This window comes from Taurulus bubalis, assembly GCF_910589615.1.
Source record: "Taurulus bubalis genome assembly, chromosome: 5".
Taxonomy (NCBI): Eukaryota; Metazoa; Chordata; class Actinopteri; order Perciformes; family Cottidae; genus Taurulus; species Taurulus bubalis.
The window spans coordinates 619,311-633,394 of NC_136593.1; the positions used below are offsets into that span (position 1 = coordinate 619,311).

General features: G+C 47.2%; 1 protein-coding gene across 1 annotated transcript; it reads left to right on the forward strand.

Annotated features, from left to right (window-relative positions):
* Positions 1-2,868: 2,868 nt before the first annotated feature.
* On the forward strand, positions 2,869-6,901 carry tmem74b (transmembrane protein 74B; the record flags this gene model as incomplete). Its single annotated transcript, XM_079218150.1, has 4 exons — positions 2,869-3,001; positions 3,157-3,268; positions 4,679-4,883; positions 6,146-6,901. The coding sequence occupies 4 exons, from the start codon at positions 2,869-2,871 to the stop codon at positions 6,899-6,901; spliced, it is 1,206 nt and encodes a 401-aa protein (XP_079074276.1).
* Between the last annotated feature and the right edge of the window lie 7,183 nt (positions 6,902-14,084).

A 14,084-nucleotide genomic window follows, 5' to 3' on the forward strand; every position in this document is an offset into this window, starting at 1 on the left:
ATATATATATATTGTAAAGCATGCACTGTTTGTGCTGATAACACTGGACAGGATGTCCAGACTTTTCTCAAAATGATGGTAAATAAATGTCCAGAGAAGTCAGACCAGTTCCAACCTCAACTTATCTTATTAAGCTCGACTTATCTTATTAAGCTCAACTTATCAACCTCGACTTATCTTATATCAAGCTCGACTTATCTTATCAAGCTCGACTTGTCTTATCAAGCTCGACTTGTCTTATCAAGCTCGACTTATCTTATCAAGCTCGACTTATCAAGCTCGACTTATCTTATCAAGCTCGACTTATCTTATCAAGCTCGACTTATCAAGCTCGACTTATCAACCTCGACTTATCTTATTAAGCTCGACTTATCTTATTAAGCTCGACTTATCAAGCTCGACTTATCTTATTAAGGTCGACTTATTAAGCTCGACTTATCTTATCAAGCTCGACTTGACTTATCAAGCTCGACTTATCTTAGCAAGCTCGACTTATCAAGCTCGACTTATCTTATCAAGCTCGACTTGTCTTATCAAGCTCGACTTATCTTATCAAGCTCGACTTATCTTATCAAGCTCGACTTATCAAGCTCGACTTATCTTATCAAGCTCGACTTATCAAGCTTGACTTATCTTATCAAGCTCGACTTATCTTATCAAGCTCGACTTATCAAGCTCGACTTATCAACCTCGACTTATCTTATTAAGCTCGATTTATCTTATTAAGCTCGACTTATCAAGCTCGACTTATCTTATCAAGGTCGACTTATAAAGCTCGACTTATCTTATCAAGCTCGACTTGACTTATCAAGCTCGACTTATCTTAGCAAGCTCGACTTGTCTTATCAAGCTCGACTTATCTTATCAAGCTCGACTTATCAAGCTCGACTTATCTTATCAAGCTCGACTTATCAAGCTCGACTTATCTTATCAAGCTCGACTTATCAAGCTCGACTTATCTTATCAAGCTCGACTTAAGCTCGACTTATCAACCTCGACTTATCTTATTAAGCTCGACTTATCTTATCAAGCTCGACTTAAGCTCGACTTATCAACCTCGACTTATCTTATTAAGCTCGACTTATCTTATCAAGCTCGACTTATCAACCTCGACTTATCTTATTAAGCTCGACTTATCTTATCAAGCTCGACTTCTCTCAGAATAACTGAAGCGGCTCTAACACAGGAGACGGGTCCCAGATGAAGGGGTGAGGAGTGGACGGTGTTCTCTGCTGACCTGATGAACGTGTGAATGTCTCCATCCAGACCCTCTGCCACCATGGAAGGAGCCGGCGGTTTGACGATGCTATCTTTGCTTATATACGGTTTCATCCTGCAACATGTTGATCCTCCTGGAATGTTTTATTTACCGCTACATAAAGGATTCATGTGTGACTTTTGGTTTAAACATTTTTCTCTAAACCTAATAGTTTATACTTATAAACAGGAGGGACATAATATATGTGTTTACTCCTTCATGGAACTGAATCATCTGAACATGAACATTATGGCTGTGCTTATGAGACATAATAATAATATCTATGAGAACATGAACATCATCACTGTGCTTATGAGACATAATAATAATATCTATGAGAACATGAACATCATCACTGTGTTTATGAGACATAATAATATCTATGAGAACATGAACATCATCACTGTGTTTATGAGACAAAATAATATCTATGAGAACATGAACATCATCACTGTGCTTATGAGACATAATAATATCTATGAGAACATGAACATCATCACTGCTTATGAGACAAAATAATATCTATGAGAACATGAACATCATCACTGTGCTTATGAGACAAAATAATATCTATGAGAACATGAACATCATCACTGTGTTTATGAGACATAATAATAATATCTATGAGAACATGAACATCATCACTGTGCTTATGAGACAAAATAATATCTATGAGAACATGAACATCATCACTGTGCTTATGAGACATAATAATAATATCTATGAGAACATGAACATCATCACTGTGCTTATGAGTCATAATAATAATATCTATGAGAACATGAACATCATCACTGTGTTTATGAGACAAAATAATATCTATGAGAACATGAACATCATCACTGTGCTTATGAGACATAATAATAATATCTATGAGAACATGAACATCATCACTGTGTTTGAGTCATAATAATAATATCTATGAGAACATGAACATCATCACTGTGCTTATGAGACATAATAATATCTGTGAGAACATGAACATCATCACTGTGCTTATGAGACATAATAATAATATCTATGAGAACATGAACGGGGACGACCTCATGAGGCCTCTGGTGTGTTTTATGTATTTAATGTGCTGATTCTGATCTTTATGAAATAAACTGAATTGAATATTATATTCACAGTTTATAAATCCTTTTAGAGATTTTAATGTATAAAAATGTGTATTTATTATTCTTTACTAACGTCACACAGCAGAGGAAATCAATATTAAAATAAGTATTTATTTATTAAACTATTTCGTTTTTTTAGGCTATATATATTATAATACACTATTATTATATATTTGGTATTCTGCTGTACTTATGATTATAACTCACATTATATCATAATTAGATATTTACTATGTCGGTTCCTGTAAAGTTGATTTATCTCTTGTTATTTCTGCTGAATCAATAAATGTTCATCTTATTAATGTATGAATACCCCTCCTGATGACGTCACTCTCAGACACCAGCAGAGAACCACAGGCTGCCACTGCGCATGCGCAGTCCACACACACACACACACACACACACACACACACACACACACACACACACACACACACACACACACACACACGCACGCACGCGCACAGGATCCAGCAGCGGCCGTCTCTCCGGATGGGCGACGCCCAGCACAGCGTCCTGATCCCCGCAGCCTCGTCGGGCCAGGTAGGACCTCTGTACGGGCGGATCGATGCCCGCAGCGGATCGATGCCCGCAGCGGGTGGCGCGTGCAGACAGAACGTCCCCGGTTCGCTCCGGACTCGGATCAGCTGCTTCCGTTAAATCCAGAATAAGAAGCTCCACTCGGATGCAGAACCCGGTCTGTCTGTCGGTCTGTCTGTCGGTCTGTCTGTCGGTTGATATCATCCTCACGCATTAACACGCGCACGGGCACGCGGACAGATGGAGGGTCGTGGTCCAGGTTTTTGGGCTGTTTCCTCGCGCATCACAAGGTCACCGGTCCTCGGCTCCCCGGGGAGCCGAGGACCGGTGACCGCGTCCCGGTGACCGTCAGGTCAGGGTGTTTACCGGGAGGAGGGAACGCAAAGGCCGGGTCACGTGACGCTCCGGGGGGCCCGAGGGCAGAATCAATGACGCGAAACCGATTCTGATTGATAAGCGGTGAGAAACAGCCCGCACTGCGCATGCGCGAGGTTCACACCCAGATCTCAGAGGTGTGACAGGGACCGGAAGTTCACCTGTCAGTTCATCTGTCAAATCAGATCGATACATGAATGTGTTTATGGAGATAGGTGTATCGATTAATGTGTGTGTGTGTGTGTGTGTGTGTGTGTGTGTGTGTGTGTGTCGACAGGAAGTGACATCATTGTTGGCGATGAGAGGAAAGAAATACATAAAGTACTACGGTGTCTGTAGAGTTTTTATTATAAACAAGTGTACTTGTGTACTAAAGTAGTAAAAGTACACATTCAGAGTGGTATTCCTAACACAATATTATTGATTTATTAGAAGCAGTTAACTTGGTATAATGTATTTTAGAGTGTTGAAGATCAGATGTTTCATTACAAACAACATATCACATAGAATAACAATATAAAGATGTACAAACATATACAAGGTGTAAGATAAATAATACTGACGCCTCTAAAAAATACATACATTTAAAAAATATTTAATAAAAAAGATTATACAAGAGTACAAATACAATCCGTATCATAAGCGATACTCATCCCAGTGACTCATGGAGGTATTCCTCATATCTGGATCAACAAAACGGATCAAATGTCCTTTTATCAGTCTAAAGGTTCAATGAGCGAGATGATGACATCAGCATAACTCGGTTCCTCCACAGAAGATCTGTAGAGAAGCGTCGGGTTGGTTCTAGCAGACCTCAGTCATCTGGATAAATGCATCCGCTCCTCTTCAGAAGGGATAATAATGGAGCACTGACACCACCATGTTGTAACAGTACAATGACAATAAACTCAGAGGAACCTCTTTTTATTTCTCTGCTGAGAAGCAGGAGATGATCATGAACGCATATGAGAAAGTCAAGACCATAACACCAACCCAGGGTATCAGAGACCCTTTAGATCAGGAACATCAAGAACAAATCAGGAGCAGGTTTACATCTTTGGCTGTGTTGCTATGGTGATTTTTCTAAACTTGCTTGGAGGATTGGAAAAGCCTGACCTGTCATCTCATCCTGAACATGATCCAGCTAACTCAGTTAGAATAGAGCCCTGGTATATGAGCCATTGAAGTATAAAACCTGTATTTTATACACAAAGTAAAGATATAAATGAAGTGAATGTTTACTTTCATATTTATGTAAATGAGTCCATTCAGTGCCCAGGTTCTGCATATTTAAATATGTTAACATGAATGTGCCATAACTCCCCGTATCTTAAAGGAATAACGTTTCAGGCCGTGACTTTTAAAGATGCTGTATGCTCTTCCTCAGTGACGATGAGGAGGAGCGGCGGGCCGGTGGAGACATGAGCTTCAACGGCGTCGAGCTGCGGGAGCTGCGAGGGGGAGGAGCCTGGCGAGGCCACGCCCCGCCGCCGGCCACAGCGGGCTGCGCCGCCCGCGGGTTTGAGAACGCCTCGTACCAGCAGGACGAGGAGCAGGGGGCGGGGCCGGCTGGAGCTCCGCCCACCAGCAAGGTACCTCCTTCTTTTAGTCTTCGGCAAAACCAGCGTTCAACTACAAGGTTTAAGTACGCCAAGGTTTAAGTACGCCAAGGTTTAAGTACGCCAAGGTTTAAGTACGCCAAGGTTTGAGTACGCCAAGGTTTAAGTACGCCAAGGTTTGAGTACGCCAAGGTTTAAGTACGCCAAGGTTTAAGTACGCCAAGGTTTGAGTACGCCAAGGTTTAAGTACGCCAAGGTTTGAGTACGCCAAGGTTTAAGTACGCCAAGGTTTAAGTACGCCAAGGTTTGAGTACGCCAAGGTTTAAGTACGCCAAGGTTTAAGTACTCCAAGGTTTGAGTACGCCAAGGTTTAAGTACGCCAAGGTTTAAGTACGCCAAGGTTTAAGTACGCCAAGGTTTAAGTACGCCAAGGTTTAAGTACTCCAAGGTTTGAGTACGCCAAGGTTTAAGTACGCCAAGGTTTAAGTACGCCAAGGTTTGAGTACGCCAAGGTTTGAGTACGCCAAGGTTTAAGTACGCCAAGGTTTAAGTACGCCAAGGTTTAAGTACGCCAAGGTTTAAGTACGCCAAGGTTTGAGTAAGCCAAGGTTTAAGTACGCCGAGGTTTAAGTACGCCAAGGTTTGAGTACGCCAAGGTTTAAGTACGCCATGGTTTAAGTACGCCAAGGTTTGAGTACGCCAAGGTTTGAGTACGCCACGGTTTAAGTACGCCAAGGTTTGAGTAAGCCAAGGTTTAAGTACGCCAAGGTTTAAGTACGCCATGGTTTAAGTACGCCACGGTTTAAGTACGCCACGGTTTAAGTACGCCAAGGTTTAAGTACGCCACGGTTTAAGTACGCCACGGTTTAAGTACGCCACGGTTTAAGTACGGCAAGGTTTAAGTACGCCATGGTTTAAGTACGCCAAGGTTTAAGTACGCCACGGTTTAAGTACGCCAAGGTTTAAGTACGCCACGGTTTAAGTACGCCAAGGTTTAAGTACGCCATGGTTTAAGTATGCCATGGTTTGAGTACGCCAAGGTTTAAGTACGCCACGGTTTAAGTACGCCATGGTTTAAGTATGCCAAGGTTTAAGTACGCCAAGGTTTGAGTACGCCACGGTTTAAGTACGCCATGGTTTAAGTATGCCAAGGTTTAAGTACGCCAAGGTTTAAGTACGCCAAGGTTTAAGTACGCCAAGGTTTAAGTACGCCAAGGTTTGAGTACGCCACTGTCTGTACTTTGCCACTGTCTGTACACAATGTCTGTACTTTGTCTCTGTGTCCTCTGTCTCAGGGGGAGCAGCAGCATCAGGAGCTGTGTCCTCGGTCTTACGATGAAGAGGAAGGAGAAGGAGGAGGAGCAGGAGGAGGAGGACAGGAGGACGGACAGGAGGACGGACAGGACTTCCCAGAGTTCCACCCGTCTGACGACCGCTCCGCAGACTACGGCTTCGTCTTGGCGCTGGTGTTCCTGGTGAGCGGCATCGTCCTGGTGGTCATCGCCTACACCATCCCCCGAGAGGCCAAGGTGGACCCGGACTCGGTGTCGGCCCGGCAGATGGAGAAGCTGGAGCGGCACTACGCCCGGCTGGGCTCCCACCTGGACAGGTGCATCATCGCGGGCCTGGGCCTGCTGACGCTGGGCGGCATGTTCCTGTCCGTGCTGCTCATGGTGTCCATCTGCCGTGGAGAGGTGCAGCGGCACCGGGCCGCCTTCCGGCCCAAGAGGACGTACGGCTCCATCCACCTGAGGATGAAGCAGCTGGCCACCGGAGAGGTAGGAGCAGGAGGAAGAGGAGGAGGAGGAGCAGGAGGAGGAGGAGGAGGAGCAGGAGAAGGAGCAGGAGGAGGACAGGACAGGGACGCAAGGCGGGAGTTTTTAGTGGAGCGTGCGGAGACACGGAATAACATGCAGCCAGGTCCGAGCCGGGACTCCAAATCAGAACCAGGTCCCAGCAGGAATCCTCCTCCTCCTCCTCCTCCTCCTCCTCCTCCTGCTGCTTCGTCCTCCTCCTCTTCCTCTTCGGCTGCTGCTCACGGAGTCTACTGACTTTTCACGCCTCCTCTGACTGAGGTCCAAAACGGGGACGCGAAACGGTGCAGAGCCGCCTCATTCGTCCTGACAGGGGAAGCACACGCTGAGCACAAAGGTCCTGAAAGCAGCTTTAACCGTCTGTCCTCATGCGGGACGACTGTCCTCATGCGGGCCGCGTCTGTCCTCACGCGGGGCGCGTCTGTCCTCATGCGGGACGCGTCTGTCCTCATGCGGGACGCGTCTGTCCTCATGCGGGACGCGTCTGTCCTCATGCGGGATGTCTGTCCTCATGCGGGACGCGTCTGTCCTCATGCGGGACGTCTGTCCTCATTCGGGACGCGTCTGTCCTCATGCCGGACGCGTCTGTCCTCATGCGGGACGTGTCTGTCCTCATGCGGGGACGTCTGTCCTCATGCGGGACGTGTCTGTCCTCATGTGGGACGTGTCTGTCCTCATGCGGGGACGTCTGTCCTCATGTGGGACGCGTCTGTCCTCATGCGGGACGCGTCTGTCCTCATGCGGGACGCGTCTGTCCTCATGCGGGACGCGTCAATGCACAAAGGGCACATCGTTCATGTTGTTCAGAGTTAAGCACACGACGCCCTGAAGGTCGGAGGTCACTTTATTTATGAAGTCGTGATAATGTCTGATATCAGCGGACGTCTGCGAGACGTTCCGGTCGTTCAGAGTAATCAATAAACATTTTGTATCAGCGCCAACGATAACAAGACAAATCACGACATCACTGAAAAAAACGTGTTTTTAATTTAAAACTGCATGATGCAAAATAAATTAAATGATTTCATGTTAATTATGAACATGAAGCGACTTTAGCCCCTTATTTTATTAGTATTAATATTCTGTTTTATTAATTTACTATTATCATAATATTAGGACTTTTATCTCTAAATGTGATGTTTCTTTTTTTAAATATTGTTTCTTTTTATGCTAAAGAACTACATATTTATCTGAATATCTCATGTTTTTTTACGAACAGCTGATTCAGACTTCATGATGGTTCAACTTTTGAAAACCTTTTAGCTACCGACTCCTGTTGTGTTGTAGCGTCAGGACGTCCATAAATCCATATTCAACGAAAAGTCGTATGAATGAACCCAGCGATCCAGAACGTCTCCTGAAACGTTTCCTCGTGTTTTAAAACTAGCTGCCATGCTACATGCTACATGCTACATGCTACATGCTACATCTCACATCTTCTGAGCTGTTAGTTCTGAACTTTTAACGACTCGGCGTCTAATTTTTTGTATTATAAGTAAATGTTATTAATGTCTTAAAGCCTTAAAGAGTAAACACATAAATGATGTACGCAAATATTATTACTCTAATGTATAAATCTGTATGGTGAGCCAAGGTTAACGTAGCCACACACACACACACACACACACACACACACACACACACACACACACATACACACACACACCAGGCCCTGGACTCGGTTGGGCCCGCCCTGGACGGACTCGTCTGTCAGTCACTTACCACACGTAGTGCTGTGCGGTTAGTGCCTTCAAACTTTTCACAAGGTAGGCCCCCCTAAAGCAACGTTAGCCCCCGTAAAGCAACGTTAGCCCCCCCTAAAGCAACGTTAGGCCCCCGTAAAGCAACGTTAGCCCCCCTAAAGCAACGTTAGCCCCCGTAAAGCAACGTTAGCCCCCCTAAAGCAACGTTAGGCCCCCGTAAAGCAACGTTAGCCCCCGTAAAGCAACGTTAGCCCCCTAAAGCAACGTTAGGCCCCCGTAAAGCAACGTTAGCCCCTCCTAAAGCAACGTTAGGCCTCCTAAAGCAACGTTCGGCCCCCCTAAAGCAACGTTAGGCCCCGTAAAGCAACGTTAGCCCCCCTAAAGCAACATTAGCCCCCCTAAAGCAACATTAGGCCCCCGTAAAGCAACGTTAGCCCCCCTAAAGCAACATTAGCCCCCCTAAAGCAACATTAGGCCCCCGTAAAGCAACGTTAGCCCCCTAAAGCAACATTAGGCCCCCGTAAAGCAACGTTAGGCCCCCTAAAGCAACGTTCGGCCTCCCTAAAGCAACGTTTGGCCCCGTAAAGCAACATTAGGCCCCCGTAAAGCAACGTTAGGCCCCCTAAAGCAACATTAGGCCCCCGTAAAGCAACATTAGCCCCCCTAAAGCAACGTTCGGCCCCCCTAAAGCAACGTTTGGCCCCGTAAAGCAACGTTAGCCCCCCTAAAGCAACATTAGCCCCCCTAAAGCAACATTAGGCCCCCGTAAAGCAACGTTAGGCCCCCTAAAGCAACATTAGCCCCCCTAAAGCAACATTAGGCCCCCGTAAAGCAACGTTAGGCCCCCCTGAAGCAATGTTAGACCCCCTAAAGCAACGTTAGCCCCCCTAAAGCAACATTAGGCCCCCCTAAAGCAACGTTAGGCCCCCCTAAAGCAACGTTATTCCCCGTAAAGCAACGTTAGCCCCCCTAAAGCAACGTTAGGCCCCCGTAAAGCAACGCTAGCCCCCCTAAAGCAACGTTAGCCCCCCTAAAGCAACGTTAGGCCCCCTAAAGCAACGTTCGGCCCCCCTAAAGCAATGTTAGGCCCCCCTAAAGCAACGTTATTCCCCGTAAAGCAACGTTAGCCCCCCTAAAGCAACGTTAGGCCCCCGTAAAGCAACGTTAGCCCCCGTAAAGCAACGTTAGCCCCTCCTAAAGCAACGTTAGGCCTCCTAAAGCAACGTTCGGCCCCCCTAAAGCAACGTTAGGCCCCGTAAAGCAACGTTAGCCCCCTAAAGCAACATTAGCCCCCCTAAAGCAACATTAGGCCCCCGTAAAGCAACGTTAGCCCCCCTGAAGCAATGTTGGCCCCCCTAAAGCAACGTTTGCTCCCCTAAAGCAACATTAGGCCCCCTAAAGCAACGTTAGGCCTCCCTAAAGCAACGTTTGGCCCCGTAAAGCAACGTTAGCCCCCCTAAAGCAACATTAGCCCCCCTAAAGCAACATTAGGCCCCCGTAAAGCAACGTTAGGCCCCCTAAAGCAACATTAGGCCCCCGTAAAGCAACGTTAGGCCCCCTAAAGCAACGTTCGGCCTCCCTAAAGCAACGTTTGGCCCCGTAAAGCAACATTAGGCCCCCGTAAAGCAACGTTTGGCCCCCTAAAGCAACATTAGGCCCCCGTAAAGCAACATTAGCCCCCCTAAAGCAACGTTCGGCCCCCCTAAAGCAACGTTTGGCCCCGTAAAGCAACGTTAGCCCCCCTAAAGCAACATTAGCCCCCCTAAAGCAACATTAGGCCCCCGTAAAGCAACGTTAGGCCCCCTAAAGCAACATTAGCCCCCCTAAAGCAACATTAGGCCCCCGTAAAGCAACGTTAGGCCCCCCTGAAGCAATGTTAGACCCCCTAAAGCAACGTTAGCCCCCCTAAAGCAACATTAGGCCCCCCTAAAGCAACGTTAGGCCCCCCTAAAGCAACGTTATTCCCCGTAAAGCAACGTTAGCCCCCCTAAAGCAACGTTAGGCCCCCGTAAAGCAACGCTAGCCCCCCTAAAGCAACGTTTGCCCCCCTAAAGCAACGTTAGGCCCCCTAAAGCAACGTTCGGCCCCCCCTAAAGCAATGTTAGGCCCCCCTAAAGCAACGTTATTCCCCGTAAAGCAACGTTAGCCCCCCTAAAGCAACGTTAGGCCCCCGTAAAGCAACGCTAGCCCCCCTAAAGCAACGTTAGCCCCCCTAAAGCAACGTTAGGCCCCCTAAAGCAACGTTCGGCCCCCCTAAAGCAATGTTAGCCCCCCTAAAGCAACGTTTGCCCCCCTAAAGCAACGTTAGGCCCCCCAAAGCAACGTTAGGCCCCCTGAAGCAATGTTAGCCCCCCTAAAGCAACATTAGCCCCCCTAAAGCAACATTAGGCCCCCCTAAAGCAACGTTAGGCCCCCCCTAAAGCAACATTAGCCCCCCTAAAGCAACATTAGGCCCCCTAAAGCAATGTTAGCCCCCCTAAAACAACATTAGCCCCCCTAAAGCAACATTAGGCCCCCTAAAGCAATGGTAGCCCCCCTGAAGCAACATTAGCCCCCCTAAAGCAACATTAGGCCCCCGTAAAGCAACGTTAGCCCCCCTGAAGCAATGTTAGCCCCCCTACAGCAACATTAGCCCCCCTAAAGCAACATTAGGCCCCCCTAAAGCAACGTTAGGCCCCCTAAAGCAACATTAGCCCCCTAAAGCAACGTTAGGCCCCCCTAAAGCAACATTAGGCCCCCTAAAGCAACATTAGCCCCCCTAAAGCAACGTTAGGCCCCCTAAAGCAACATTAGCCCCCCTAAAGCAACGTTAGGCCCCCCTAAAGCAACATTAGCCCCCCTAAAGCAACATTAGGCCCCCCTAAAGCAACATTAGCCCCCCTAAAGCAACGTTAGGCCCCCTAAAGCAACATTAGGCCCCTTAAAGCAACATTAGACCCCCTATAGCAACGTTAGGCCCCGTAAAGCAACATTAGCCCCCCCCCAAAGCAACATTAGCCCCCCTAAAGCAACATTAGGCCCCGTAAAGCAACATTAGCCCCCCTAAAGCAACATTAGGCCCCGTAAAGCAGTGCCTGGCACCGGGCCTGATAAACGCACACGGATACACGCACACACACATACGGACACACGGACACACACACACACACACACACACAGACACACACATATGGACACACACACGGACACACACACAAACACACACACACACGCACACACACATACGGACACACACACACACACACATATGGACACACACACACACACACACGCACACACACATACGGACACACAAACACACACACATACGGACACTGACCACAAAATATGAACCACATCTGTTTCGCGGTACAAATATGCTGTAAATATAAATATAAATACTTTGTGTAGACGACCAGCGAAAGATAAATGCTGAGAAACTAAATCCTGAAAAATTATTTCTGATCAATAAAACTAATAAAAGAGAAACTGAGCCACAGAACAACAGAAGGACGTTCACATGTAACTGAGGACATTTTCTTTATTGATTCATTCTTTATTGATTCACAGAATTTTTTTCAAATTTCTATAAAATTATTTGTTATTTGTTTGTCCCAAAAAGCACAACATAGCTCAGTTAACAGCGAGTTCTACGGCTCATATGACCACCAACAAAAATAAAACTTATTTTCAACATAATTATGATCAAAAGTCAAGAGTCTAAGCAAGATTCCCCAAAAATGGCTCCTCGATTGCTCCCTGAGTTTTTAATTGTATTGCTTACGAAATTATTCAAATGTATCGATCTTTTTTAAAATGTAAATCCACACGTCTCTTCTCACGTTAGATGAATTACATCTAAACTGTGGATGAGGAGAAACCAGCTGCTCATGAGGTTCTCTGGGATCAGAACATTGTTTTCATCCCAGAACAAACCGTCTGTCGACCGACTAATCAATTCATTCATAATTATTAAGTAATTCATATTTCACAGAGAGGGCATTTCATTTTCACAGGTTCGATTCCCACTCACCTCAGCAGCCGTGTGCAGAAGTTCTGACCCTGAATCACTAAACACCTGCAGAACGAAACTTTAAACACACGCACGCACGCACACACACACACACACACACACACACACACACACACACACACACACACACACACACACACACAGTAGCATTTACTCAGAGACTCAATGAATGTACACATTGGTGTCGGCGTTACGCCATGCCATCATATCTGTGGTCACATGGTGTAACGATCGCCTTGGAAACACTATTGTATGAACATGCCTGCTCTTTTTTATTTGAATATTCCGTCTCATTTCATAAGGAAGCGATGCTCCACTGAGGTTGAAGGAAGCAGGACGGACACTTTTTCCTTCAAAATAAAAGCGTGAAGAATAATTTATGAGAGGAAAAGAAAGATTCCATCCGGGTGAAATATCGCTTTAAGAGAGCAGAATGAACCACTCACTAAAGGTTTATGGATTTTCTTTTTAAATAAGTGTATCTGTGTGTTTGTGAATCTTTATCTGACAATGAAAGTAACATTTAGCACATGAGTCTTATTCTCATGAGCATTACAGGGACGCGTCGCTGCATTACAGGGACGCTGCATTACAGGAACACGTCGCTGCATTAAAGAGACGCGTCGCTGTATTACAGGGACGCGTCGCTGCATTACAGGGACGCGTCGCTGCATTAAAGAGACGCGTCGCTGTATTACAGGGACGCGTCGCTGCATTACAGGAACGCGTCGCTGCATTAAAGAGACGCGTCGCTGTATTACAGGGACGCGTCGCTGCATTAAAGAGACGCGTCACTGCATTACAGGGACGCGTCGCTGCATTACAGGAACGCGTCGCTGCATTACAGGGACGCTGCATTACAGGGACGCGTCGCTGCATTACAGGGACGCGTCGCTGCATTACAGGAACGCGTCGCTGCATTACAGGGACGCGTCGCTGCATTACAGGAACGCGTCGCTGCATTACAGGGACGCTGCATTACAGAGACGCGTCACTGCATTACAGGGACGCGTCGCTGCATTACAGGAACGCGTCGCTGCATTACAGGGACGCGTCGCTGCATTACAGGAACGCGTCGCTGCATTACAGGGATGCTGCATTACAGGGACGCGTCGCTGCATTACAGGGACGCGTCGCTGCATTACAGGAACGCGTCGCTGCATTACAGGGATGCTGCATTACAGGAACGCGTCGCTGCATTACAGGGACGCTGCATTACAGAGACGCGTCGCTGCATTACAGGGACGCGTCGCTGCATTACAGGAACGCGTCGCTGCATTACAGGGACGCTGCATTACAGAGACGCGTCGCTGCATTACAGGGACGCGTCGCTGCATTACAGGGACGCGTCGCTGCATTAAAGAGACGCGTCGCTGCATTACAGGGACGCGTTGCTGCATTACAGGGACGCTGCATTACAGAGACGCGTCACTGCATTACAGGGACGCGTCGCTGCATTAAAGAGACGCGTCGCTGCATTACAGGGACGCGTCGCTGCATTACAGGGACGCGTCGCTGCATTACATGGACTCGTCGCTGCATTACAGGGACGCTGCATTACAGGGACGCGTCGCTTCATTACAGGGTCGCTGCATTACAGGGACGCGTCGCTGCATTACAGGGACGCTGCACTACAGGGACGCGTCGCTGCACTACAGAGACGTGTCGCTGCATTACAGGGACGCTGCATTACAGGGATGCGTCG